At 45.3% G+C, this 26,324-nt stretch overlaps 10 protein-coding genes across 10 annotated transcripts; 6 read left to right on the top strand and 4 right to left on the bottom strand.

Moving 5' to 3' along the window:
• The first annotated feature begins 7,441 nt into the window (after positions 1 to 7,441).
• Positions 7,442 to 8,062, top strand: K441DRAFT_650979 (uncharacterized protein). The gene is made up of 2 exons (XM_067647123.1): positions 7,442 to 7,963; positions 8,015 to 8,062. The coding sequence occupies exon 1, from the start codon at positions 7,510 to 7,512 to the stop codon at positions 7,825 to 7,827; it is 318 nt and encodes a 105-aa protein (XP_067509686.1). The 5' UTR covers positions 7,442 to 7,509; the 3' UTR covers positions 7,828 to 7,963; positions 8,015 to 8,062.
• K441DRAFT_718738 (uncharacterized protein) lies at positions 7,926 to 9,710 on the top strand (the record flags this gene model as incomplete). Its single annotated transcript, XM_067654012.1, has 3 exons — positions 7,926 to 8,795; positions 8,849 to 9,601; positions 9,658 to 9,710. Coding segments are annotated over 2 exons (1,285 nt in total), but the record flags the coding sequence as incomplete, so codon positions are not given.
• Positions 9,607 to 9,825, top strand: K441DRAFT_489951 (ankyrin; the record flags this gene model as incomplete). Its single annotated transcript, XM_067641969.1, has 1 exon — positions 9,607 to 9,825. A coding segment is annotated over one exon (219 nt), but the record flags the coding sequence as incomplete, so codon positions are not given.
• A 175-nt stretch (positions 9,826 to 10,000) lies between these two features.
• K441DRAFT_672784 (uncharacterized protein) lies at positions 10,001 to 12,494 on the bottom strand (the record flags this gene model as incomplete). The annotated part of the gene is made up of 3 exons (XM_067650586.1): positions 10,001 to 11,124; positions 11,180 to 11,737; positions 11,876 to 12,494. 3 exons carry the CDS (start codon positions 12,492 to 12,494, stop codon positions 10,001 to 10,003), a joined length of 2,301 nt encoding a protein of 766 aa, XP_067509683.1.
• Positions 12,495 to 14,855: 2,361 nt separating this feature from the next.
• On the top strand, positions 14,856 to 15,257 carry K441DRAFT_650975 (uncharacterized protein). Its single transcript, XM_067647122.1, has one exon. It carries the CDS (start codon positions 14,934 to 14,936, stop codon positions 15,162 to 15,164), a length of 231 nt encoding a protein of 76 aa, XP_067509682.1. The 5' UTR covers positions 14,856 to 14,933; the 3' UTR covers positions 15,165 to 15,257.
• Positions 15,258 to 18,508: 3,251 nt separating this feature from the next.
• K441DRAFT_95379 (uncharacterized protein) lies at positions 18,509 to 19,155 on the bottom strand. Its single transcript, XM_067654559.1, has 2 exons — positions 18,853 to 19,155; positions 18,509 to 18,723 (listed from the first exon to the last, which is right to left on the bottom strand). The coding sequence occupies exons 1-2, from the start codon at positions 19,017 to 19,019 to the stop codon at positions 18,561 to 18,563; spliced, it is 330 nt and encodes a 109-aa protein (XP_067509681.1). The 5' UTR covers positions 19,020 to 19,155; the 3' UTR covers positions 18,509 to 18,560.
• Positions 19,156 to 19,291: 136 nt separating this feature from the next.
• Positions 19,292 to 20,510, bottom strand: K441DRAFT_692087 (uncharacterized protein; the record flags this gene model as incomplete). Its single annotated transcript, XM_067652533.1, has 5 exons — positions 19,292 to 19,857; positions 19,894 to 20,009; positions 20,122 to 20,263; positions 20,320 to 20,394; positions 20,456 to 20,510. The coding sequence occupies 5 exons, from the start codon at positions 20,508 to 20,510 to the stop codon at positions 19,292 to 19,294; spliced, it is 954 nt and encodes a 317-aa protein (XP_067509680.1).
• An 89-nt stretch (positions 20,511 to 20,599) lies between these two features.
• Positions 20,600 to 21,089, bottom strand: K441DRAFT_650972 (uncharacterized protein). Its single transcript, XM_067647121.1, has 2 exons — positions 20,778 to 21,089; positions 20,600 to 20,727 (listed from the first exon to the last, which is right to left on the bottom strand). Exons 1-2 carry the CDS (start codon positions 21,060 to 21,062, stop codon positions 20,692 to 20,694), a joined length of 321 nt encoding a protein of 106 aa, XP_067509679.1. The 5' UTR covers positions 21,063 to 21,089; the 3' UTR covers positions 20,600 to 20,691.
• Positions 21,090 to 21,765: 676 nt separating this feature from the next.
• On the top strand, positions 21,766 to 22,965 carry K441DRAFT_600556 (uncharacterized protein). Its single transcript, XM_067645201.1, has 2 exons — positions 21,766 to 22,159; positions 22,205 to 22,965. The coding sequence occupies exons 1-2, from the start codon at positions 21,841 to 21,843 to the stop codon at positions 22,849 to 22,851; spliced, it is 966 nt and encodes a 321-aa protein (XP_067509678.1). The 5' UTR covers positions 21,766 to 21,840; the 3' UTR covers positions 22,852 to 22,965.
• A 196-nt stretch (positions 22,966 to 23,161) lies between these two features.
• On the top strand, positions 23,162 to 25,836 carry K441DRAFT_600551 (DEAD-domain-containing protein). Its single transcript, XM_067645200.1, has 2 exons — positions 23,162 to 23,767; positions 23,815 to 25,836. The coding sequence occupies exons 1-2, from the start codon at positions 23,346 to 23,348 to the stop codon at positions 25,514 to 25,516; spliced, it is 2,124 nt and encodes a 707-aa protein (XP_067509677.1). The 5' UTR covers positions 23,162 to 23,345; the 3' UTR covers positions 25,517 to 25,836.
• Positions 25,837 to 26,324: the final 488 nt, after the last annotated feature.

Below are 26,324 nucleotides of genomic sequence, written 5' to 3'. Positions count from 1 at the left end.
CTATAAATATAAAGTTCTTCCTTTTAGACTAATAAACGGACTAGCTATGTACTAAAGGTATATAAATAACGTTCTTTTTAATTACCTTAATAAATTCTACACGGCATACCTAGACAATATTCTTATATACTTAGATAACAAACTTAAGCATTAAGTTTATATTAAGAAGGTTCTGGAGAGACTACGGAACGCGGGCTTATAAGTTAATATTAAGAAATGCGAGTTTAGGGTAAAACGTATAAAATACCTTAGGTTTATCATAACTATAAAAGGAATTAAGGTTAACCCTAAAAAGGTAAAGGTAATCTATAACTAGAAGCCCCCTTATATAGTAAAAGGAATCTAGTCCTTCCTTAGTTTTTGTAATTTCTACCGCCGGTTTATCCGTAACTATGGAATTGTAGTAAAACCTCTTATATAACTAACTAAGAAGGATACGCCTTTTATCTTTAACAATAGCTATATAGAGGCCTTTAAAAAGGTAAAGAATCGGCTTATCTCTTCCCTAATCCTTTATTACTATAACCTAGACCTTAAATTAATGCTAGAAACAGACGCCTTTAATAGGGTCGTAGCGGGAATCCTATTATAGTTATATCTAGACGGCAAATAGTACCCTATAGCTTTCTTCTTAAAGATAATAGACCTGGCTAAGTATAACTATAAAGTATACAACAAAAAAATGCTAGTTATTATTTAATTACTCTCCTAATAGCGCGCAGAGCTTAAAGGTATAAACTCCTAAATTAAGATATATATAGATTATAAAGCCCTAGAGTACTTTATAACTATAAAGCAGCTTATAAAGCGATAAGCCCAATAGGCCGAAATACTTTCCTAATTCTTCTTTACGATTATATATTATTCTAGTAAGTAAAACTCTAAGGCTAATGCCCTAACCTAAAGAGAATAAGATATAAAACCCTAGGATAAGCTAAGGACCTAATATTAGACGCGCGCCCTCCTCTATCTAGAATAGCTTGACCCACAGATCCTTAAGGAGCTAGACTTCTAGTAAAACAAGCTAGCACCAATAGAGGAGTCCTTAGATAAGCTAATAGGGCTAATTAACCGCCTCCTAACTATAAACCGCATGGCTAACGCCCTAAGGGCCCTCTACAAATAAGCCGTAAAAGGAGACCCCGATTTTAAGACGGAGGAAGGATTACTCCTATACTAGGAGCGGCTTATAGTCCCTAATATTAACAATCTACAAACCAAACTAATCCGTGAAGCTTATTACTAAGTCTCTATAGTATACCCTAGCAAGAATAAAACCTATAAAATTATTAACTGCCGCTACTACTAGCCAAGAATAGTTGCGGATATTAATTAATATATACGGAACTGCGAAGACTACTAGAGAGCTATAATCCTATAGGATAAGACCCTAGGACTACTTAAGCCACTCCTAATACTAGAGCGCCCTTAGTAGTATATCTCTATAGACTTTTATAAACTACCTAGGGACCGTAACGGATACGATATAGTTATAGTTATAGTTAACCGCTTTAGTAAACGCCTGTTTTTAATTCCATATTATAAGAATATTAATGCTAAAGAGGCAGCCCGGCTATATGTCTATTATATTTACTAAATCTATAGACCACTAGATACTATTATATCTAATTATAGGCCGTAGTTTATATCGGCCTTCTAGAATAAGTTTACCTAAATCCTAAGTATTAAGCTAAAGCTTTCTACGGCTTATTACCCCTAGATAGATAGTTAGATAGAGATCGTAAATTAGTACCTAGATTAGAGGCTTAGGCCCTTTATTAACTATTTCTAGGATAACTAGTCTAAACTACTACCCTTAATAAACTACGCGTAAGCAACCCTACCCTATAACTTTATAGGGTTTACCCCAATTTAGCTAGAAATAGGATACTTACCCCGTATAAGCTTTAACTAAAAAAGGCTAGAAGAACCCCAGACTATACAAGAGAAGCTATCCTATGCTAAGGCCTAACAATACGCCAAATGATTAGAGGAGGCCTAGACGGTAGCCTACGAGAACCTAAAAAAAGCTTAGAGATTAATAGAACAGTAGGCGAACAAACACCGTTAAGAGCCCGATTTTGCCCCTAGCAATATAATCTAGGTTATAATAAGGAATTAGAAAACCAAACGACCTAGCTATAAACTAGACTACTAGATAGCAGGACTATATAAGGTTTTTTAAAAAATAGGCAACTTATATAAGATAAAGCTTCTAGACTTAATTAGGGTTTACCCTATCTTCTCGCTAGATAAGTTATAGAAAGCTATAAATAACCTATTACCTAGATAAAAAAACAAGCCTCCCCTACCAGTTTAAGTAAACGGTAATAATAAATAGGAGGTTAACAAAATACTAGCCTATAAGATAGTACGGGGAGCGCTAAAATACCGTGTCTAATAGAAGGGCTACGATCCTGACCTAACCTAGTACCCTATATAGAACTTTATAGGCTACCCCTAGAAGCTTAAAGAATTCTATAACTAATACCCTAATATACCTAGACCCCTAAAGTACCTAGATAAATAGATAGAATGCTAGTATAATAAAGACAATAAGTTACCGGAAGAATATAGGGATAAAAACGCCCTAAAGCCCTAATACAGCTGTCTGCCAAATTCTGCTATATTCTGCCGTTTTCTGCCAGTACTATAAAATTTTAGATGTTTAGGAACTTTAACCACCGGTTAAAGTTATCTAATTAATCAGATCCGTGCCAAGACTTTTAGCGGCTACTTTTTCTAGCCTAGTGCTTCCACTTAGCCTATAATTGCCTTTATACTTAGTCAGGACGGACTTATATCCCCTTTTATCTCCTTATCTTATATTTTTATAATCCTACGTTTATAAGCCTAGTACTACCCTATTTTTTCTAACTAAGCCTAAGGGCAGGCTTTCTTTTAAAGAGGGGGGTAATATAATGGCGCTATCGCACGTTACCTGCCAAATTCTGCTATATTCTGCTGACCTACAATTGGCCCGCCTAAAGCTAGCGCCTTGGCGGCTTACCCTATATATTTGTTTACATCGGTCCTAGCGACCCCTTTTCCTTCTCTTTAGCTTAGTATTTTGGTAATACAGCATTCATTCAAGCTTCGGTTTAGAGGTATTTGTTTAAGCCGTGACAAAAACCAGTAAATTATATCTTATTGCTGTTCTCTCTACTACGCTCTATACTATAGCAAGGGCTAATAGCAAGCCGTTACCATTAGTTCGAGCCGCCCCTACTAGGGTAGCTACTTTTAATATTAATGGCAAAACTATATACGATCTACTAAGACTACTAGTAAATCGCCCCTTTAAGGAATTGCTTGCTGCTAGTCTTATACCTCTATAATAAGCTTTTAAAGATATTTATTATCTTATCCTTAATAAGAAATCTATAATTAGGCAAGTATATCTGGCCTAGATTAATCGCCGCCTCTGTTAAATCTACCCTATATATAACAACGACTATTTTAGAGGCTTAAACATCTTACTAGTAGGCGATTTCTATTAGCTTCCCCCTATAGGTCAGGCGGCCTTATATAATAATCTACCTACTAGCCTATTAGAGCTCGCTAGCTATAAAAAGGGAGCCTATAAGGCGATTAACCAAACTACTATCTTAGATTAAGTTATATAGTAGGGTAGTAATAACGCTAAGAGCTTTATATTTAGGACTACCCTTATAGAGCTACGTAGTAATTCTATAAGTAATTTAACCTAAAAGCTTCTGTTCGTACTAACTTAATAGTATAAATAAGTCGTATTCACGGGCACGAAATACATATAGTATCGTATGCTTGTTTGGATAGTGACTGTCGATTATATAAAGCAGACTACGTGGTCTATATACTAATGCACCTCCCCCCTAATTAGTTAGTGCTTTATAAGTGCACCAGACGCGTAAGTGAGTGGTTAGTGCACTAAACGCATAAACGCGTAAGCACGCGTTTGGTACAACAGGTGCTGTAATTATACAGCTTCTTTTAACTAGGTATAAGTAGGGCCTATTTACTAATAAGGTTACGGGCTTTAATAACGCAATTCGGCTATATGGCATACGCGCTACTATAGGTAAGTATAACACTACTTAGCTTCGCGACCTTTTACAGCCGGTAGTAGCTATTAAGTTAGTTAATACTAGTGTAGGTCCGTAGAAGGCTACTTCTAATTAGTGCAATACTATAGAGAATCTAGCCCTATATATTGGCGCGAAAGTAATGCTAATATAGAATATCTAGGTTGAACTAGGCTTAGTAAACGGTACTACTAGTATAGTTAAAGATATTATATAGAAGGAACACGTGGATATTAAAAAGAATTAACCCTAGTTACTACTAATTGCGGTAAATAGGTATAACGGACCTGCCCTATTTACTTAGCAGGATAGTAAGAAAGTTATCCCTATATTTTCCGTGCTTTATAAGTAGGAGGGTATAAAAGGCTCTTACTTATAGCGTTAATTTCTAGTTACTCTAGCTTTTGCTCTTATAGTATATAAAAGCTAGGGCCTAACACTTAACCGGGTGGTTCTAGATATTAAGGAAAAGGATAAGACAGCCGGGCTAACTTATATAGCAATCTCACAAGTTAAAAAGCTTTCGGGGCTTATATTTAAACGTAGATTTAATAAGGAATAATTTTAGTTATCTATAAGTAAGGCTAAGGAGGCATAATAGGAAGATTTTATACGGAGGCAGTAGCAACTACTTATAAACAACTTTTCCTAAATAGGAAATTATATACTAGCTTAGAGGTAAGCGGAGAATGCGGCATTTGTTTTAATTTCCTAACTTTTAAATAGCTAATCTACGAAATCCAATTTGTCTAAATTTTAACCCCCCTATCCGTTCTACCTTCTTATCGCCTTTAGAGCTATTAGATATATATACAATGGTATATAGGGAGAATTAGCAGTATTGCCGGATTAATATTACTGCTATCTATAGCGTTAATCAATTTTTAGAATTTTTTACTTTTTTTTTTAAGGGCGGAAATGTTGCTTATATAATAAGTCACGTAATCTCTAAGAATGTATATTATTTCTAAATTAACGTCACTTAGTCACTGCAGTAGACCCTTTTAATAAGATAATACCACCTAGTAGTGACTAAGGCGCCTTAACCTTACTACCACTCCTTTTATAGGCCTCCTCCCGTCTATAAATACTCCCTTTTCTATACCTTTTCTATTCTTCTTTATAAAGAGCTAGAGGTGCTCTAATACGCCTCCTTAGTCTCCACTAAGGGATCTATTAGTTGATGTAGCGATATAGACAGCATTAGATGAGGAGATAACGGGCGAGGGAGAAGATAGAAAGGACGGATAAGCCTCTGGTAGGTGTCAGTTGAGCAACGTCAATAGCTATATTATAGCCGCCTAATCTCCCATACTCGCAGGCCTCCTCCCGTCTATAAATACTCCCTCCTCTATACCTTCCTCTCTTCTTTTCTTCTTCCTTATAGGAGCCAGAGGTGCTCCAATACTCCTTAGTCCCTACTAAGGGATCTATTGGTCAACGTAGCAATATAGACAGCATCAGACGAGGAGACAACGGGCGAGAGAGAAGACAGGCAGGACGGAGGAGCCTCCGGTAGGTATTAGTTAAGCAACGTTAATAGCTATATTATGGCCGCCTAATCTCCCGTGCTTATAGGCCTCCTCCCGTCTATAAATACGCCCTCCTCTATACCTTCCTCTCCTCTTTTCTTCTTCCTTATAGGAGCTGGAGGTGCTCTAATACCCCTCCCTAGTCCCCACTAAGGGATCTATTAGTTAACGTGGCGATATAAACAGCATCGGACGAGGAGACGACGGGCAAGAGAGAAGACAGGAAGGATGGATAAGCCTCCGGTAAGTATCAGTCGAGCAACATTAATGGCTGGTTTTTGTTACCTAAAGATTGCGTCACGTAATAACATTTGGGAACATAAATATATACCCCGTCCCGTACTCCACCACTACTAAATATTCTAAATTTCGCACTCGGAGCTACTTATAATAGGCATTCCTAAAATATCTACCTATTTAAAGCTCTACAATTAAACGTTATTAACGGTTTATATAGGGGTCGTCAATCAAGCTCCCAGGACACAATTTTTAAAGTTCAATACTATACCACTATTACGACCTTCTTGCAGTGGCCGAGCCACCCCCAATCTCCTCCCCTCCCTCCCCTCCCTCTCTCTTATTGCTCGGCGCCAAGCTATTACGTCGTCGCCGAGCCATCGCGTCGTCATACATCCGAACTAGTGGGCAACGACGTAGTTAATTAATGCTACTATAGCCGCACCGCCTCTACCCGTTAGGGGGAGGGGTCTCGGCATACCGTTATGTCTCTTCTTACACGCGTGTTTGATCGAGTTGGGGTAGTAGACTTTAATTCTAGCCATACAGCGATTTATTTATTAGGCATTAAAAATATTTAGTATATAAAGCTTTAAATTAGAATCACAATCTACTATATCAGATCCTACGTAGAGGGCTCTATATTAAAGCTCTGCAGTCTAAATATATACTAGATTTGTGACCAATATAACCTTTAAGCTTAGTTTAAGTAGGGCGCCTCGGTTACTGCAGTATATACTTACCTAGCGATAACCAGGCGCCTTAGTCTTACTACTACTTCTAAATTAAGCAAAAGCTCTATATAGGGGGGTCCCAGGGGGTCTCCCCCTGGAAAACCTCATCTCTATATATATTAATTAAAGTCTATATAATAAAGCTCTAAATTACAAACTCGGGTCAAAATTTTAGTTGGGGCCCCAACTATCCGCATGTTTCTTTAACGAAACAGAGTTCCTTCCCTATAGCACTACCGTGAAGCTCTAACAACTCCGCAACACTTGTAACGGTGCTACCTAAACCTGAGAACCTTACTACGATGCTAGGAAGTTATTATCAGCCTCGTGTCTGCTGTCGCGCGCAAATTCATGCAGGGTCGCAACCCCGGTCGGTACCTCCGATCGGGAGCAATCACCCGTTCTGGCTAGTGCAAAACAGCTACATAATCATCACATTGTAATCTATTTACAGCGGCCACCAAGCTGGCTTGTGGCTCTCACACCTGTGGCTGTGTAATGTCTTAGTAAGCGGGCCTGCCCTAACCCGCAGCCATACCTCCAGTGAACCAACTCATCTCTTCTAGAATTCGCCACCATACAAGGGTGTGGCAGGAGCGGGTCGGCCATCCTCCCTGCAGATGGTGGCGAGTTCTAGCACTTGTGTCGCCACAGAATCGTTACTTGAAATATATAACCATGACTTACCGCGCGATAGGTAATTTGAGACGAGACTTTGACGTCATGCATTAGGCAGAGGTCTACTGATGTCGCATGGCTACTTTATCTCTAAACGACATTGTGGATCTTATAGGATTTCAGCCTTGCGCTGCTGCACCAAATCGCTTCAGCTTTGCTACCCCGCCATGCTTCTGCCTTGCGCCGTTCAGCTCTTCACCTCACAACTTCGCCGACCCTTCGCAACTTAGTCGCAAGAACACAGGAGTCAGTAACATGCTCTAGATGGCCGAAGCTTTAGCTGTTGTCGCCGTTGTCGCCAGCATCGTCCAACTCGCTGACTTCAGCAACAGAGTTGTACGTCGCCTTAATGAGTTTCACTCCATCGCGGGAGAAATCCCGAAGTCTTTTCGTCAAGTCAAAACCGAGCTTCCTTTATTGGGAACTACGCTTCAACAGATAAAAGAAGCTATAGACGCAGACTTGGTGGCGGACGGATCGAAAACGGCCCTCTTGCCTGTCATAACAGGATGTCAAGAACAAGTCGCGCAGCTAGACGCCATCCTCGCAAAAACATTACCCGAAATCACCGACAACTGGTGAGAAAGGGGCAAGAAGGCATTAGTGAGCCTACACCACGACGCTAAAGTCGAGAGTATTACGAAGACCTTGCGGAACCACATCGGGATTTTGACATTCTACTACGCTGCTGCATCATCAACATTGCAGCCCCTCACAGGGAGGTGTCTTGATAAGAAATTACACAACGTTAAGTCTGACTCGTCTGTAGATGCGAAGCTCTGCAAGATCCGCCAGTGGCTATCTGCGCCAGACCCGTCTACGAACTATCAAAAAGCGCTTAAGCAACGGCAGGCCGATACTGGACTTTGGTTCCTTAAGAGCGAACAATACACTAGATGGAAGACGGACGCTGCGTCGCCTCTTTGGCTGTATGGAATACCGGGATGTGGCAAGACCATCCTAAGCTCTACCGTTCTCCAACATGTGCTCCAATACTGTCAAGATGATCCTGGGAAGGTGACTGTGTACTTCTTCTTTGACTTCAATGACATGCAGAAGCAGGACCCAGAGAAGATGCTGCGTTCGTTGCTGTGTCAACTCTCACAGCAGTCCATCAAAATCCCTCCAAGTCTCGACACCCTGTTTTCTTCGTGCGAGAGCGGACAGCGGCAGCCGTCAGTGCATGGGCTTCTGGAGACATTGCGGCTAATAATACAGGAGCTCCCGCAAGTTTACGTCCTGCTCGATGCTCTGGATGAATGCGTTCAACGCGCAGACCTAATGCATATGCTTCAAACAATAGCCGGATGGCAATTTCAGAATCTGCACCTGCTGGTAACGAGCCGAAGAGAACGGGACATTGAGGAATCCTTAGAAGCGTTTGTAGATGGCCGGCATAGAATCTGTCTCCAAAGTACATTAGTGGACAAATACATACAGCGATATGTCCGCCAAAGGCTGTCTGACGACAAGCGCTTACGAAAATGGAGGAGAGACGCTGCCATTATGGGAGACATCGAGGCTACCTTGATGGGCGGAGCCAATGGAATGTATGTTTACCTGAAAACGAGACCCTAATATCCTGTGCTAACAATAACGCTAGGTTTCGGTGGGCTGTTTGTCAGCTAGATGAACTAGGGAAGTGTGTGAACCGAAAAATGTTACAGAAGGCCCTCGCAACACTACCGCCGAGTCTGGACGAGACATACGACCGGATTCTCTCTGCTATCAGCGAAGACTATTCTCAATACGCTATCCGAATCTTACGATGGCTGACGTTCTCCGCTCGGCCACTCTCAATAGACGAAGTCGCCGAAATTGTCGCCATTGACGTAGACCGTGAGCCTATGTTCGACCGTGATGAAGTTTTAGAAGATCCGTTGGAAGCGTTAAACATCTGCTCTAGCCTTATCACTATGGCTATCGATGACGAAGATCGACGGCGAGGATCATCGAGACACATTGTTGCATTGGCTCATTACTCGGTCAAGGAGTACCTAGTTTCCGCCAGAATCTAGACAGGCAAGGCAGCAGAGTATGGTATGCAGGGTAGTGTCTGCCATGACGCTATATCAATCGCCTGTCTTAGTTATCTACTTCAATTTCAACAACCAAAGTTAGCTCCATACAATATCCTCGAGACGTTCAAGCTCGCAAGTTACTCGGCGGAGTTCTGGGTGAGCCATGCTCGAAGGAACCGAAACGAGCCAAGCTGCAATGCGTTTGCTGACAACGGACAACGTTGCATACCTGAATTGGATCCGAATACATGACCCAGACCGTCCCTACGCCAGGCCCGATTTTCGGAAGGTGTTGAAAGATATATCAGCCCCGCTATATTATGCAGCACTCTTGAGTCTGGAAAAGGTAGTGGAGCTACTACTCCAAAAGGGCGCCGATCCGAACGCGCAGAGTGGAGACTACGGCAACGCACTCCAGGCGGCTTCATTAGGAGGCCACGAGCAGGTGGTAAAGCTGCTACTCGACAAGGGCGCCGATCTGAACGCGCAGGGTGGAGACTACGGCAACGCACTCCAGGCGGCTTCAGAAGGAGGCCACGAGCAAGTAATGAAGCTGCTAAGTTAGTCCAATCGTTCGTAATGTGAGCTCTTCAGCAGAAGGCAATTTCGCTCAACCATTCTAGGTGGAAATCTCCCAGCCTGCTTTCAAACCGGGATGACATGCAACGATGGAGGAATAGGATATTCAAAGTGTTCATCTCATTCGCTAAAGGTCTCAATCGTTAAAACACATACTATCCCACGCAAGCCTCCGATATCACAGTAATTTCTTTACAGCTATTAACACCAAAACCAGTACATTCCTTATCACATTTGACGCCCTCGGCAACCCAAACACGATGCTCCTGTCCAAGAATCGGCAGTCGCCACTGTTTTGTGGTATCTCCCTCAGCAAAGGCGGCAGCTTTCCATCCAGGCCGGCAAGCACAAGCAGCTCTGGGCCGTGCCACCTGTGGATTAGGGTAGATGCATGTTGGTGCTGTCTTAGGATCGCAGGTGTTGAAATGGACATCACAGGCTTTTGGACAAGTCGTGGTATTGGTGTTTGTGTTCTGGGTTGAATTTTGGTTTCCAGGTATATCGCTTGTTTGGAGTGTAGTGCATTGCACAATTTCACCGCTTGGACAAGGTGGTGCGGTGCCATCTTCGCATAGTTTTCTGCCGGATTTGCAAGGAGGCAAGCTATTATCCGCACATAGCTCGACTAGTTGACATGGTGGATCGGGACCGTCTGGACAGGTCGCGCCGCCAGCAGGCGGTTCACAAGTTGTGCCTCTACATATGATTTGTTCTCCAGAGATCATATCGATCGCCTGATCGGTATTTGGACTGATAGGTGACGCACACACCCGTTTGAGTGTTTCTCTGAGTTTTGATGCTTGTCTGAGGATGTTTTCACCTGAGAACACTGCTAACTTGCTGATTGTGAGGTCTCGTTCGCGTAAAGACTTGATTTTGTTGAAAGTATCCGGATAAACAATCCAGTCATCGCAAGAAGGAGTTACTAGTCTGCCGGGAATACCTCGTCTTGTGACAAAATATGAGGTAAATGCGTGTACTCGTTGGCCAGAAGTCCAAGGTTTAGTTCCAAGTTTGTCGCTCTCTACAAACACTCCTCTGTCTCTGCTGTAGCTCATAAAATTTGTGACATGTAATGAGTCTTTGTCGGGAGGACAGAACTCGTATTGGCCAAATCGACCCCCTTGGACAGGACAGCATGGATGTTGAACCCTTAAGAAGACATTTTGACCGTCGGGAAGATCATTGGCAAATTGAGTAGTGTCCGAGATACCGTCCGCCTCACCCTTACAACCTCGTGCTTTTATCTCTTTGAGACCTGATGATGGGAAAACGTGTTCTAGAGTAGACTTTTTAGTTCATGTCGGCAGGCTACTTGAATATTTGGAACTTACTAAGATCGAGCCAGTGACCGAGTTCGTGAGTAAGTGTTATTCCATCGGCGTTTTCGTCCTCTACAAACCGAATTCCGGGAAGTCTATCAATTCTAACGACACAGCCGTCAACTCCGTGATCAGCATCGTAGAGGGCCCGAGCCTTAGTACAGTAACCATTAAGAACAGGTGGATCATCTGGGTTATTTGAACACTTGAACGATCCTATTCGCTCTACAAGCCAAACATTCGCCTCATCGTTGCCGCCATATCGGTATCTGCTTTTCACAGACTCAACATAGGTGTTGAAGTCTCCCGTTTCAGTTTTGTCGTGCTGAGTAAACCTGCGAAACTCTTCGCCAATATGATAATTGATGGTTGCGATAAACCAATGGATACCCATTGGTTCGTAGTGCTTATTTGTCGCTGCCACTTGACCTTCTATGACTGAAGGGGTTACAAGACCAGCAGTGGATGCGTTGGCTGTGAATACTGAAAAATGGATGGGTATAGAAATGGAAGTCGGTAGACAGACTGGCGGAAACGAGAATTTCGGAGCTCTTTCTAGTCCTGGAATGTCTATTTGATTTATTCATCAGCGAAAATGTCATTCAATAACATAAGAGGTATTTCAGTAAAGGTGATGCTTGATCGCGAATATCAACTCAACCTTGCATCATGTTGACTGATCAGAGAAATCAATGGTTCAAAACTCACCCATTTTACCAATACCCTTAAGTGCGTCCGTTGTGAAGTCTTCAATTACTTTGATAAGTGGCGGAGTAACCGCATCATGAACCTCCTTGCGCAAATCCTCCACTTTGCCTAAAACTACATTACCCTCTCTCTTGATATCATTCAGGGTTGGTAAGAGTCCTCTCCTGGCCAGATCATTCTCATCTTCACGAGTAGCGTCTCGTTTCGTGAAGGTGTGCGTTGGCAGCCCACAAAATGGTAGGTCCTCCTTAGGTTCCCATGGTAGAGGATTCTTCATAAACGCAACAGTGTATTCGAGTTCAATGGCCTTCCAGAAGTAATAATCCAAGGGCGACATTTTGACGTTTGTCGTATTCGTATCAAAGTATTCAGACAACTCCGTGAGGGTGGCAGGAGCGCCCTGCTCCTTGCAGAAGTCGCAATCTTTCGTTGGCGTGTCGCACTCTCTGAATGTAGGTTCTCCACAGCTTGTTCTCTCATCAGATGGGAGTACAGGACATAGATTATTCGATACAGGGAATCGAAACGGAGCAAGTGTTGGGCGTGGTGATGAGAGTCCATGGCAGAGCCAGCCAAATATATGAGAGATTAGAACCAGAAATGTAAATATTGAAGCCATTTTAAATGTTTGCAGAAGTCGTCAAAGTTTCCATATAAGGCACCAAGCCCAGTGTTGGAATATATTTGTAGATATGACTACTGACTGCAGCACAAAACTATACCTGGGCAACTCGTTATAAGAATAACAGGTTAAAAGGACTTTGGTACACTAATAGCTGCTTAACCAATCAGAGGAGATATTATTATTAATGCTTTCTGTTAGATTGACCGAAATGGGCTTTATTACGCTAACGGCTGCTTAACCAGTTATTCTTATAACAAGTTGCCCAGGTATGCATCGTGCTGGCAGTTCAGGATGCAGCATTGCATGGTTGTGGTTATGACAAACTCATTAAATGACCTTTTTACTGTAAGCCTGCAGCCTTTCTTTTTGGTTTAGCTAGATATAAATAATGTTTAGCCTATTAAGATAGTCTTTATAAAATACTAAGGAGTTTTATAGTTTATATATCTAGGCAGCTAAATAGTAATTAATAGCAGCTAGAGTTAGTGCTATAATTTTGCTATTAAATTTGGAGCTAAAGCTCGAATCCACCTATAGAAAAAGGCAAATAGCTTTCAGCTGCACCGCTCTTTGGTAAAAAGCTTGTGTCCTAGTTGGTCCAGAAAAGTCAGCTTGCTCAGCAAAGCTCAGCTGAAGCTTCGGCGTTCTGGGCATTCTCAGCGCGCAGTCTGGGCGCATGAAGGAAGGGAGATCCAACCTTCCTTTGGTTCAGACTGTGCGCTGAGAATGCCTAGAACGCCAAAGCTTCAGCTGAGCTTTGTTGAGCAAGCTGACTTTTCTAGACTAACCAGGACACGAGCTTTTCACCAAAGAGCGGTGTAGCTGAAAGCTGTTTGCCTTTTTCTATAGGTGGGTTTAAGCTTTAGCTCCAAATTTAATAGTAAGATTATAGTGCTAACTCTAGCTGCTATTAATTGCTATTTAGCTGTCTAGATATATAAACTATAGAACTCCTTGGCATTCTATAAAGACTATCTTAATAGGCTAAGCATTATTTGCATCTGGCTAGACCAGAAAGAAAGGCTGCAGGCTTACAGTAAAAAGGTCATTTGATGAGTTTGTTATAACCGTAACGTAACCGTGCAATGCTGCATCCTGAACTGCTAGCATGATGCATACCTGGGCAACTTGTTATAAGAATAACTGGTTAGGCAGCTGTTAGCGTACTCTCCTCTAATTGGTTAAGAGGACTTTGGTACGCTAATAGCTGCTTAACCCGTTATTCTTATAACGAGTTGCTCAGGTATGGCATGATGAGAGCTGCCACATCACTTACGGCTCGTGAAACATTTCATGTGCGACACAAAGGCGCGCAAGCTAAAAGAAACAAGGCAAGTTCTACTCAGCTGCCATCTTGGGGAAGAGGGATACCACAGGGCGGTTGATTGACATACTCTGCCGCCCAAACGGGGATATTCACTACCCGTCGAGCTACAAGAAGTTTTCCTGTCAGAAAGTTTTATCCCATACCCTCACGAGCATCACGATGAGGAAATTCAATTGTAGTATCATTTTGATACCTCTTGCCATCCTCTTCCACATAATCCTGCTAGCTGGAATGGGAGTAATGCTACGTGCTGGGGGCGGTCCAATCAAGGATAATCTCCCAACCGATCCAGGCAGATATATTGCTCTGGTGAGTTTCTGGTGGAGTCTAGAACTCGAGGCGTTCAAATTAACGCTGGTTTGTAGATCAACACAGATCAGTACACCACAGAAGTCAACGGCAAGACGTACCATGGTCTCCCAGACTCTCATGACTTTTCCAAAGTCAAGGACTTCTTCGGCATATTCCCGTCTCTTTACTGCAGCGGAACAAAGAAAAACGGGGAATATTTCGTCGACTACTGCTCTTCTTGGGGCAAGCAGTTTTTTGACCTGCATCGGCTCTGGCGAGTCTGGGGCGTCGACCTCATCAAAAATAACCTCATTGGCAAAACGCCAAAAATGGTGTTCATTGGCCTCCTCATCAGTGGCACTGCAGCTACTCTTGCTGTAATCCTAGGATTCGTCGCTTTCTGCTCTTATAGGGGTACCGTTCTCACTACAGTCATCTCTTGGATCGCCGCCATTGCTGCCATTAGCACAGCCGCCCTTTCTCACACCTTCGCCAACAAGTTAGCCAACTACTCGTCCAAAGCGAAACTCCCTGGGACCAGCAAGATCGTCACCAAGTTGGGACATACTTACCTAAGCACCGTTTGGGCAGCAGCAACTTTCTCGCTCTCGGCTGCATTGCTGTGGAGCTTCATAACATGGCGCAAGCGCGCCGCACGAACCAAGAAGGCCTCTACCAAGCACTACGCCGCTAATAGGAAAACTTCTAAGAAGATTCCATTCATTGGCGTTATGCGTCGTGCCACAGGCGGTCTCCTCGGCGGGAAGGCGGGCCGAGATACTACAAGCTACAAGCACTTCGGCGGAGGCCAAGAAATGGTAGGCATGAGCTCACAAAATAGTTCACATAACGATCTCCTCTCGCACTCGCGAGCAAGATCGCAGGATCATTCGCGGCCGGGATCCCGGCTAGGCTCGAGGAGCAGAGCAGGCTCGAGGGGCAGAGCTGGATCCAATGAGCATGGGGAGATACTGTATGATAGCGGTCAGATTCTGCAGACTAATACGGCGTATGAGCCATTGAGACACCATCAGGTGCCAGAGTGAGGGAGAAAGGGAAATGAAATCCTAGTGGGAATGAGGATTGGATTAGGGACGGAACGAAGTTGTGTGGCAATTTTCTCAATGATGGGTTGCAGGAGCTCCTAATAGAAGCGGACGAATGGAAGAATTCGGCTGGGAGAGGGTTGGATGATCGCGCTGAGTCCTGGATGTCGCTGATGTCATCAACATATTGATCATGTGATATAGCTTGGATGACCAGTGGCTGAAGGATGAACGAGTGACTGCAAGCTCAGTAAGTTAGTGGTTCCGGTACAACGTCCAAATTATCAAAGACAGATTTTTAGATTAAACGTGAATTAACTTAGCGAGAACCACTCCGTCACGAGAAAAACTATAGGTACTTAGACTGTTAAGCAGCAGAAGTCCTTCCCGCGTCTCTAACCTCCTAACAGCTGCTGCTAGAAAATTACCAATGTTATCGTCGTCTTCGCGCCCGATTTGCGGAGCGCCTTGTTTTATAGCGTAGCAGGACACCTCCACTACAGCTCCACCACTCAGCCTGCATCACTCCTAATAGTTATAATATAATAAGTTATTCACTTAGAAAGCTGTTCCTTTAAAATGCTTCCCTACCTTTCAATCAATTCTGCTGTAACACTACCTCCTCGAAATAAATGGAATACTTTTGATGAGTCAGCAGCGTTTTATCTCAGTTTATCGCAATGAGTAGATATTGTTTTGACTCATCTAAAAGTGTTCCATTTATTTCGCCAAGGTGGTGGTAACTCTATTCTGCTTATAAATTAACTAACGTAGGTGGCATGCGAGCCGCCGTGGTACTTCATGTCGCCATCGCTAGCAGGGAGGGCGGCCGACCCGCTCTGGCCATACCCTTGTGAGGTGGCGAATTCTGTAGGTATTTTCAGAGAGTTGTGGAGGGGATCGCAAGGCTACGGGGCTAAGGTCAGCTCGCCCGCTAAGACTCCGCACAGCCATAGGCCTAACAGTCATCACAAATAAATTACACCGCGATAATTATGTAGGTGCGGGGTTGTTTTGCACTAGCCGAAATTGGTAGTTAGTTTAATCAGAAGTACCAACTAGGGTAGCGGCCTTGTATAAATTTGTGCGCGACAGCAGGCATAAGGCTAATGAGAACTTCTTAGCATTATAGCGAGGTTCTAAGGCTCAATAAGACCATTTATAAGTATTATAGAGTGGTAAGAGCTTAATAGCGGTGCTATAGGGAAGGAACTCTGTCATGCTATAGAAGGAGGCTCTTTGTAAATTAGGCATGAAGGCGACAATGCAAATATAATTTATAGGCGGGAGCTGTCCTAAATGTTTAAAAGAAGCTCTATTACACGACTTATACAGAATTATAATAAATCTCAATGTGTGTGTAGAGTTATAGTCGCTTAAAGTTAAAGTACCCCTTATATTTTGCGGCACAGTGGGTTTTGCGCGACCCAGGGATAGACGTTATTATGGTTAGGATTAACGTTACTGTCGCTTACGCTATTATCGTCTCCGCTTGAGCTATTATCATCAATCGAGGGGATGACTCCGACCGTGGTAGTTTTGCCGCGTAGAGTGCGCGCATTACTCTCCGAGTCGCTGCCGGCGCCGCTTACTTGTATAGCCATTCGGTTTGCCGCAATTCCGGATGTGCCGTGAAGGGTGTGGAGAAATCCAGTCAACCATGAATTCGGCGCCAAAGGCATGATGGTGACGCCATTAATATGCCCTATATCGCCGGGCGCGCTCTCTATGAGCGTCAGCGACTGGCAGTAAGAGAATGTTGGCATGTTGCGATCGTCGTGAATAATGGTTGCCAAGAATGACAAACCCGAGGAGATGGGCCGAAGCATGATATGAGTTACAAAGGGTGCGGCTCGTTTATCCCAGTTAACTCAGACCCTCGGAGAGAAAATCCACCTCACCTCCTGCAAACTCCTGAGCCAATCAGCGGCTGGCACCGCCACACCTAAGCCAATTAGCGACTGGCGCCGCAGCCTAATGTACGCCGCAGGCGTTAGTGTTTGCGCTAGCTCTAGTAGCCAATTACAGAGCCTCGAGGTGGATTCCTCTCCGAGGGTCTGAGAGATTATGGTCGCGATTTGTAAGGGCAGGCCAGCCTGCCTAGTAGACAACGGTTGTTCGCCTTTAACGCGGTATATCGCCCCCTAATACACCACCGCTTAACTCGCCGATACCTCCATTCGAAAGCCCTCCTCTCGCTCTATAGAATCCATCCGCAATGGAGCCTGATTGTGCCCCTAATATCTCTACAAACGTCTCTACAAACGTCTCTACACGAACGCGCCTGCACGGGCGCGCCTGCACGAACGCCTGCACAAACGCCTATACAAAGCTCTGCTCAAAGCTCTATACAAAGCCGTTTACAAGGCCTTTAAAAATAAGCCTAAATACAAGGTCTATATAGAGAAGCTCTCTGCTCTGCTCTCTGCTCTGCACGAGGCTCTACTTAAAGCTCTATCAAAGCTCCACTTGAAGCTCTATCAAAGCTCTGCTCGAAGCTCTGCACGACGCTCTGCTCGAGGCTCTACTCAAGGCTCTACAGAAGGCTCTGCTCGAAGCTCTGCTCGAAGCTCTGCTCGAAGCTCTGCTCGAAGCTCCGCACGAGGCTCTACTCAAAGCTCTATCAAAGCTCTGCTCGAAGCTCTGCTCGAAGCTCTGCACGACGCTCTGCTCGAAGCTCTACTCAAGGCTCTGCATGGAGCTCTGCTCAAAAGCTCTACTTAAAAGCTCTACGCGAGGCTCTGCTCGAAGCTCTACTCAAAGCTTAATACGGAGCTCCAAAGCTCTCCTAATACGCAGCACTAATATACTAGGAAGACTCTATAATCGTCTACACGAACGGCTCTATAAACGTCTATACGATCAATCAACCAAACGCCCGTACGAACGGCTTCACAAACGTCCATACAATTGATCAATCAATTAGTCACCCACACGAACGCCCGTACGAACGCCTGCACGTCTGCAATCTACACGTCTGCACGCCTACACATGACTCTGCACGGAGCTCTGCACGAAGCTCTACACGAAGCTCTGCACGAAGCTCTGCACGAAGCTCTGCACGAAGCTCTGCACGAAGCTCTGCACGAAGCTCTGCACGAAAGCTCTGCACGAAGCTCTGCACGAAGCTCTGCACGAAGCTCTGCACGAAGCTCTGCACGAAGCTCTGCACGAAGCTCTGCACGAAGCTCTGCACGAAGCTCTGCACGAAGCTCTGCACGAAGCTCTGCACGAAGCTCTGCACGAAGCTCTGCACGAAGCTCTGCACGAAGCTCTGCACGAAGCTCTACTAAAGCTCTGCACGAGGCTCTGCCCAAAGCTTACCCCCTACTACGAAGCAGCCCCCGCAGCGCAGCACGACGGAGGGATAGGGTTTATAAAGCAAATCTATATAGTTTAACCGGGTGAGCTAGTTATTATAGGATAGAAGAGGTGCCTCCGTAAATTTGGAAGGAAACGGAGTGGTAGTGGTAGAGTACGGCCGTTACTTTGATACGGCTGGCGGAGAGGGACCAGTTTCAAAAACGCGTCTTTAAACTTTAAGGCTGTATCTCGCCCCCTAATACGGTAGTTAGCTAGTTATAATTATTATAATTAAATAAAAGAAGAGATTATAATTTAAATGCATCGCGCACTAAGACTATAGCTAGTATATTCACGCCGCTAGAGTTGTTTAAAATTAACATACGTTAGAAAAAGGACCCAGTTTACACCAAACGCGCGCCTATAATCTCTTAGACGCTTCGCAGAGGAATTTTTGGGGTGGCAGGGGTGGTAGGAGGTAGCGCGACGTTCTATTGGCTTAGGAGTTAGTGCGCGCCGCAGAGTGGGACGAAAGCAAGAGAGTGGGGCCATGCAACGCCACAAATTCCTCGGAGAAGCGGCTGAGGCACCTGAGATAACGGCTCGTATTATAATCAAACGACCACCAAAATCTACGTTTTCGCTGCGCAACCACGCAGTAATAATTTTCTAGCCACTTAGAACCTTACGAAGACGCGTCCGCAAAGACACCTAGCACTTCAGGAGTTAATTTTCTTGTCGTGGTGTTGCAATGCGCCCATAGAAAAGTGTCGATTTGGGGTGATTTTGGTGTTCCTAGCCTCGCTTAGCCGCTTCAGATTTGATTATCCTCCGAGCCTCGCCCTTTGTAGCTTCTGCGGAGTCTGTCTCGACCTGCCAACGCCGTCGCGGTCAGACGGCGCCCTCACATCCGCGGTTGCAGATCGTGCGAGGAGAGGAGTGAGGAATCTACCTTTGGCATGAGATGCAGCAAATTTGAGCCTCCTCCGGCTAGGCTCAGGCGCGCTCTTAGGGTGTAATTTGCGATCTGTATGCCGCGACCTCCGTTTTGTAGGCTGTGCGGGAATTCCTATTGCAGTGAGTAAGGGCTGTTGTTGGCCTTTTAAATTCGCCCTAAGCCGTTCGCTCTCGCTATCGGTATGATCTTTAACGGCATCTTGTGGGGAACCGCCTTCCGTTATTCTCTCAGGTGGACGGGAATTGATGACGTCTGGCGGTTGAACTGCCGTAGCCGTTCCTACGCGGGCCCCATTGTCGGCACTAACTACGTCCTTATGGATCTCTTCCCCCCCATTGCTATTAATCATATGTAGCTCCTTACTACTGTGCCGATAGCTAGGTGATTGGCGGGAAAAGAGAGCTGGGCGTATAGTAGGCTCCAGAAATTTATCTTTACGAGTTTAGTTGTAGCACTTATTGTGGTTACCGTCCCCTTTCTTGTCGTTAGTATTGCCCTCGCCGCTGACTGGGACACCGGCATGGTTGCCGTTATTATTACTAGAGTTTTTGTTGCTTGTATTATCGATTTCCGGGTTTGTGTTACTGTATAGCTGTGAAGGAGCCGGGTCTGGCGTAGATACGCAATTAGACACTAAATTGGTGTTGGAGAGTAAGTGGCCTGCGTCGCTTTATCGAATTCGTATTGCTATAATACTCCTTGGAGATTGGATCTATTGTTTGGCCGTCAGACGTGTCGGTATTGGCGGACTGGGAGCGCTTCCGCTTCCTTTGTGTAGAGAGAGGTGGGCTTGCTAGGTCGCCATCATCGTTGGAACTTCTCTCGTGCCGTAAGACATCTGTAAGTACTTAGCAAGATACACTCTCTAAAGCTTTGGGCAAGAGGGTTACTCACCTTGACTGCTATCTCTGTCATCGTCTAGAGGCGCGAGGTGCTGGGATATCTGGTGACATATCCTCCCCTCCGAAGCTGTACGTTTGATTATCGGCTATACTAGGAAGGTCTTTAATTTGGCGCTCCGTTTGCACACCATCCAACTCAGCAACCGTCACACTTTCCTTAAAGCTCTTTATCGGCTGGGTCATCCTTAATGAGAACTGAATGCTCTACCAACTATTAGAATTATATTCCCATAACGTGCTGATTAGAATAGTGTATTACCTAGACTATTACCCTTAAATAAATAATCTAGCCTTCCATCTATTCCTTCAACGTTCGGAGCCTCGAGAAGTTCCTTAAGGCTTGATTGGTAACTCTGCCGATCTTTTAGAGAGATGCCATCTTTACGATTACTTTTATTATCTGTATATGTTAGTCTGGTAAAGTTTGTATATACTTGTTGTGAAACATGCCTGAATGCAGTAAATCCCAAGATTTTGCCCTCCCATTTGTAGGAGTTGGTGGTCCCTATTTTCCGATGTAGCTTTCGGTCCTGGTATAGCCCGCAGGATCTCATTAATATCAGCCAACTCGTTAGAAGTGGGTGGAGGACGTTTGTAGATACGCCATGGCATAGGTTTGGGCTTTGGGGGACTATTGTAAGGCACAAATTGAGGGAGCTGGCGAGGGAAACAGAATGTATTAAAAGCGGTTGTTATTATTGCAGTTGCTGTAAATCTGCTATTAAGAGAGGACATTCGCGGAGGTCTAAATAGACGGGAGCTCACAGCCTGTTTTGGTTGGAAGATTTTCAAGAAGACACACGTGACACTAGGGACAATACCATAATGGATGTTAGACAAGCAGGTGAGGAAGATAAATTGCACGATAGCTGTAGTAAGGCTCCGTGACCATACGCGAACTTTTAATTCTGGTGTTCGCGCACAGACCACCTACTCGTTGGACGCTGCCGTGCTAAGGGATAATAATCCCTCTATTCATGGCCCGATTCTGCTCTTGGGGCATTTTTTGCCTTGTAGTGCTCTCTGATGTACTCTATCGGATCGAGACAGCGATATTGTCTCCCCTGCCCTGTCAGTGCGTAATTAAGGGGGCGAGACAATGATAGGGAGTGGCAGAGTGGGGGTGTTGAGGCTGCGGAAAAATGCACATGTGAGACACAACAGAAAACGGGCGTAGCCTCGCGGCGGCCTATCAACGGAATGCCTTTTTCTTTCACATGCCCCAGACTCTTCTCGCTGATAATATTTCTGTCATGGTAGGCAACCGCCTGGAATGCCAGAATATATTCCTCGTGGATTCTCTCTCCACCTTACAATGCGCCTTTGAACCTTTGAGCCTTTCGTCCGTTTGCGACTGCGTGAAACCGTTGGCCATTCCCGATGCTTTGTGCCTTGAACTAAGACGAGAATCGCTTCCGAAGGGCAAATTGCTACCCACCCTACTAGCTTGGAAAGCCTTGAAACTCTACACTCCGTTCACAGTGAGCAAGCGCTGACCTCGACGTTGTATACGATGTTTCCATCCATCATTCAGAATCGAATACCAAAGCTGCCGTCTATTCGCCGGTCAGTCAGTGACTTTCGTAGTCGCCCAAACCATACCCGGACCATAAGTGTGAGTGCGCAGAATAGTAGGTCGGAAACACCACCAACCTATACGTCCAAGCAGGGAAGCATTATGCCAAATGGCTGGTCGACGGCAATGACGGACGCGGAGGAATCAAACGATGCTTCAACATATGATCGTCCCATCTCCTCCGGCTCTGCTCTACCGGTCTTCAATTCGTCTGAGACTGAAAGCGGCATCAACTGGAAATATGCGAATCAAGGTAGTTAGGTTCAGGAAGATTGTTAAGGCTTGTACTAACCGTTTTCAGGATTGACTCTCGTCGCGCAGGCCTACCAAGAATCCTCATCTCTTGCACGTGACGGCGAGGAGGGGCTACCACCGTTAAGCCGGCAGCTGTACATTCATGGTATAACCTACCTGCTGCGTGGTTTGCCGGCTGACATGACGCCCGAAGAAATCATGAGTGTGCAAGCCGCCATACCTCCAAACGTCCTTCAAGTTTTAAGCCTCGATCCCGCTTGTCAAGCCTTGATACCTGCTCTCGCATGGCGACCGCTAGTTCCCGATAGAGGTCTGGAAGAAGAGGCTTCAATATTACAGCAAGTCACAGCTGCGCTAGTACTCCAGTTCTTCAGAACCTTGCAAATTATTCTACCATATGTCAAGCTATTTATTGGACATGCCTACCACTATGAGCGTGAACATCGAATTTCAGAACGGATATTTAGCAAGGGAGTTCACACTATTGATGAGTTTGGTCGGTGGTGCGTGCAGTTTACGCATACGATATGTAAGATGAACGATGGAAAGGTGGGCCAGGCTATCAACGAATTGACCACCTGGTGGGTTCGGGGAGTGACGGGAGGTATCCATCAAGGTATATCGGAGGGAGTGGTAGTTCTAGGTGCAGAGAGGAGCCAGATCCCATGGCTAAGAAGGACAGCGGCAGATTGAGGGTCTTAAATGTGCATGGCTTATGAACGGTGGTAGAGATTTAATGATAATGATTGTAATGTCTACAGAACATAGAAAGGGGTTTATGGGATCAATGCATAATTTCACCACCTTCCAAGTCTATATGTCACTTCGGCAGACTGTGCGCGAATTGACACTTTTATTATATGAATGTGCCGGCTATGCTGAAGTAAAAGTCCCTTTCGAATTTAAAACTGATATCACGAGGTGATAAGATAGGACACGATTGCTAGCGCGCTCTGGAAAAACCGAAAGCGCGGTTCCTTTCCCATTCGAAAAAAAGTTCAGAGATTCCTACCTCCTTGTGCTTTTACCTTAACTCCAAAATTTCCCTGGAATTGCCGGGTTCTTCTAAGCCACCAAGGCCTTGATCGCTATATTCTGTAAACACACTTTCTTTTATTATATTCTTCTAATTCCGATTTGCCTTGCGACAATTGCGTGGTTCCCATTCGATCACTTCATACACTACCATGCTTGGAGCTTTACGGAGATGCCCTGCATCTCTCCCCTGGGCTCTGTCCTCGACGGCACTCACCCCTAGAGTCTTGCGCGCGGCCGCATTTGCCCAATCCCGAGCAGCATGGCGACCTGCTGTATCAGTACCCGAACTCGCCGTTGCAGCTTTACACCAGACCACACGGTGGCAACAGAACACAGCAACATATGCCGTTGAGGCCGAAGTCGAGCGGCAAGTTAATGCATCACGCCCTGCTCCCGATACTGAAATAGACAATGTTGTTGCGGACGGACCGGTTACAAAATTTCACGAGCTCGAAACCCAAGGGTTGGTGCACAAGAATGTCATTCGCACGATAACGCAGGATATGGGATTTGAGGCCATGACCGAAGTTCAGTCCAGAACAATTAATCAAGCATTAAAAGGCTCTGATATGTAAGCGCCACTTTTCGCGTTGTAAAGGTTGGACTAATCTCTCGCAGCATTGCTCAAGCCAAGACAGGCACGGGTAAGACGCTAGCTTTCCTCCTGCCCATACTGCAAAACATTATCTCCGAGGACCCAAGCCTAGGCGAATATAGCCGTCGCAAACGAACATCCCCAGACGACATTCGAGCGATTATAATTTCCCCCACAAGAGAGCTAGCCGAGCAGATTGCGGAAGAGGCCCGAAGACTAGTCGCTCGTACGAGCGTTGTTGTCCAGGTTGGCGTTGGAGGAACTCAAAAGAGAGCAATGCTTCAAAAAACACAGAGCGAAGGCTGCCATATACTTGTTGGAACTCCTGGAAGACTCAATGACCTGCTTTCCGATGAAACCTCAGGCGTCGATGCTCCGAAGCTCAGCTGTCTTGTAATGGACGAGGCCGACCGCTTGCTTGATCAGGGATTTTCTGATGAAATCAGGGAAATCCAACGACAATTGCCTCATATTAAGAACAGAGATCGACAGACTCTCATGTTCTCAGCCACGGTTCCCAAGGAAGTTGTTCATCTTGTTCGGCAGACTCTGAAACCTGGGTTCCACTTCGTGAAGACAGTGCGCGACGACGAGGAGCCAACACATGAAAGAGTTCCACAGAATGTCGTCTATACAAACGGTCTAGAGAATATGCTCCCTGCTCTGTTTGAACTTTGCGAAAGGGAAGTAAAAAATGCTATACAGAACAATGGCTCGCCTTTCAAGGCCATTGTGTACTTCAATTCTACGGCAGAAGTTACACTCGCTTCTGAGGCTTTCAGGAATCTTCGCGGCAGCAATCGACAACACCCACTGGACCCTGCTCGAGTCTATGAGATTCATTCCAAGCTCACTCAAGGACAGCGCACCAAAGCTTCTGACAATTTCCGACACTCTAAATCGGGCATTCTATTTTCATCTGATGTCACAGCTCGCGGCATGGACTTTCCCAATGTGACTCATGTTATCCAGATGGGTTTGCCGAGGGAGCGTGAGACTTATATTCATCGAATTGGACGCACTGCTCGCGCGGGTAAAGCAGGCCAAGGCTGGCTTATTGTCTCACCACTTGACTCTCCAGATGTTCGTCGTCGCCTAAGTAGGTTGCCTTTGAAGAACGATACGTCTTTGGAAATCGCATCCATCGACATGACAAAAGAAGGACAGGTGTCTGAGAAGGCCGCAAATATTCTATCTGACATGGCGAGAGCGCATCAGCGTGTTTACCCGGACGTCAAGCAGAAATCGTACATGGCTTTCATTGGAGTATTCGGATGGCTTTCAGACAAACAGTTCCTAATTGATTCCATCAACAACCTCGCGACGTTCGGCTGGGGTATGAAAGAACCCCCGAAGATTTCATCAAACTCAATTCAGAGATTCCGTCTTCATAGTGTTAGGGGCCTTAACCCGTCAGGTCATGATGAGTTCGACCAGGGCTCGGACTTAGGCTCTTCGCGTGGTCGTTCGACTTCAAGCTTTGACTCATTCCGATCTGGATCTAGGAGCGGAGGTTCTTCTTATAGTCGCGGATCAGGCGGCGAATTTAGTCGTTCAAGGGGCGGCTATGGAGGCAGATCTGGCGCGCACTTTGGGGGTGGCGCACCTGATGGTAGACCTAGAGGCCGTACTGGCGGTTTTGGTTACAGGTCGAAAGGTGGGTTTGGGGATAGATCAGGAGGAAGTCGTGAAAATCGATATAATATGGACGCGGATCGATCATAATTCTCTTTGATGAGCTTGGGTCCAAGGGTCGTAAAATACCTTGTTCGATGGCACCTCCTTGGCTTCGATCTTCCGTTTACGATCGCATATTGTTGTACTATAGGTAGATACTGGATGCTGGGCGAGGCGCGGAGTTTCGCGAATCTCGCAACCCCGACCGGTTATGGCGATATGGGCTGGGTGGTGTCTCCATGCAATTGGGAATGTTGGTTTATTTGTTTCACTTATCATCTCCAATCAAACTTCACGGCCTTGTTCTAGATTCACTGTCATGCAAAGGGAAGCAAATCTCGCCAGCAATAGGTGAATATCATGCCCTTCTCTGCTCACCTGCAGTCTGGCCACTCATGTCAAAAACCATTGGTCCAGCCCATTCCGAGTTCGGACCGTCTTTAGATATCCTCCCACTGGCTATGTTTCATGGGGAGATGTTCCCACGGTAGGCTTGCCTAGTGGTGGCCATTTGTGCCTCACTGCGCAGGATTCGTCCGACGTAAAATCTTTTACCATTGGAAATTGCTGTACCATCTACTTTCGAGGTCTTAGGCTTCATCTGATTCATCGGAATCCATTGGTGACACATGGCGCTGCCAAGCGTTCCCCACTTCACATTGGATTTTCGTCGTCGATCGACTCGGAAAGTGATTCGAGATTATTCACCGCACTAGGTCCTAGGTGCAAACAGTCGAATTTATCTCCGAATGACCTTCCGCGAGGTGAAGATTGGTTCTTTCAATCTTCTTCACCACCACTTTGACAATATCTGCGGGTAGGGAGTACATATGCTCGACAGCATGCCTTGTCAGTA

Source organism: Cenococcum geophilum (assembly GCF_001692895.1).
Source record: "Cenococcum geophilum 1.58 unplaced genomic scaffold K441scaffold_2, whole genome shotgun sequence".
NCBI classification, from domain to species: Eukaryota; Fungi; Ascomycota; class Dothideomycetes; order Gloniales; family Gloniaceae; genus Cenococcum; species Cenococcum geophilum.
The sequence above is the reverse complement of the archived record's forward strand: the minus strand, read 5'-3'. Positions and strand labels throughout refer to the sequence as shown.

Bases quoted from the DNA above. Each gene is read 5' to 3' on its own strand.
- K441DRAFT_650979 (XM_067647123.1), top strand. From the start codon at position 7,510: ATGGCCGAAGCTTTAGCTGTTGTCGCCGTTGTCGCCAGCATCGTCCAA.
- K441DRAFT_650975 (XM_067647122.1), top strand. From the start codon at position 14,934: ATGGTAGGCATGAGCTCACAAAATAGTTCACATAACGATCTCCTCTCG.
- K441DRAFT_95379 (XM_067654559.1), bottom strand. From the start codon at position 19,019: ATGGCCCCACTCTCTTGCTTTCGTCCCACTCTGCGGCGCGCACTAACT. The intron at 18,724-18,852 runs GTATGTTAATTT...CTACCGTATTAG, and splicing joins AACTGGGTCCTTTTTCTAAC to GGGGCGAGATACAGCCTTAA.
- K441DRAFT_650972 (XM_067647121.1), bottom strand. From the start codon at position 21,062: ATGTCCTCTCTTAATAGCAGATTTACAGCAACTGCAATAATAACAACC. The intron at 20,728-20,777 runs GCATGTTTCACA...TAACATATACAG, and splicing joins TTGGGATTTACTGCATTCAG to ATAATAAAAGTAATCGTAAA.
- K441DRAFT_600556 (XM_067645201.1), top strand. From the start codon at position 21,841: ATGTTTCCATCCATCATTCAGAATCGAATACCAAAGCTGCCGTCTATT. The intron at 22,160-22,204 runs GTTAGGTTCAGG...AACCGTTTTCAG, and splicing joins GAAATATGCGAATCAAGGTA to GATTGACTCTCGTCGCGCAG.
- K441DRAFT_600551 (XM_067645200.1), top strand. From the start codon at position 23,346: ATGCTTGGAGCTTTACGGAGATGCCCTGCATCTCTCCCCTGGGCTCTG. The intron at 23,768-23,814 runs GTAAGCGCCACT...AATCTCTCGCAG, and splicing joins GCATTAAAAGGCTCTGATAT to CATTGCTCAAGCCAAGACAG.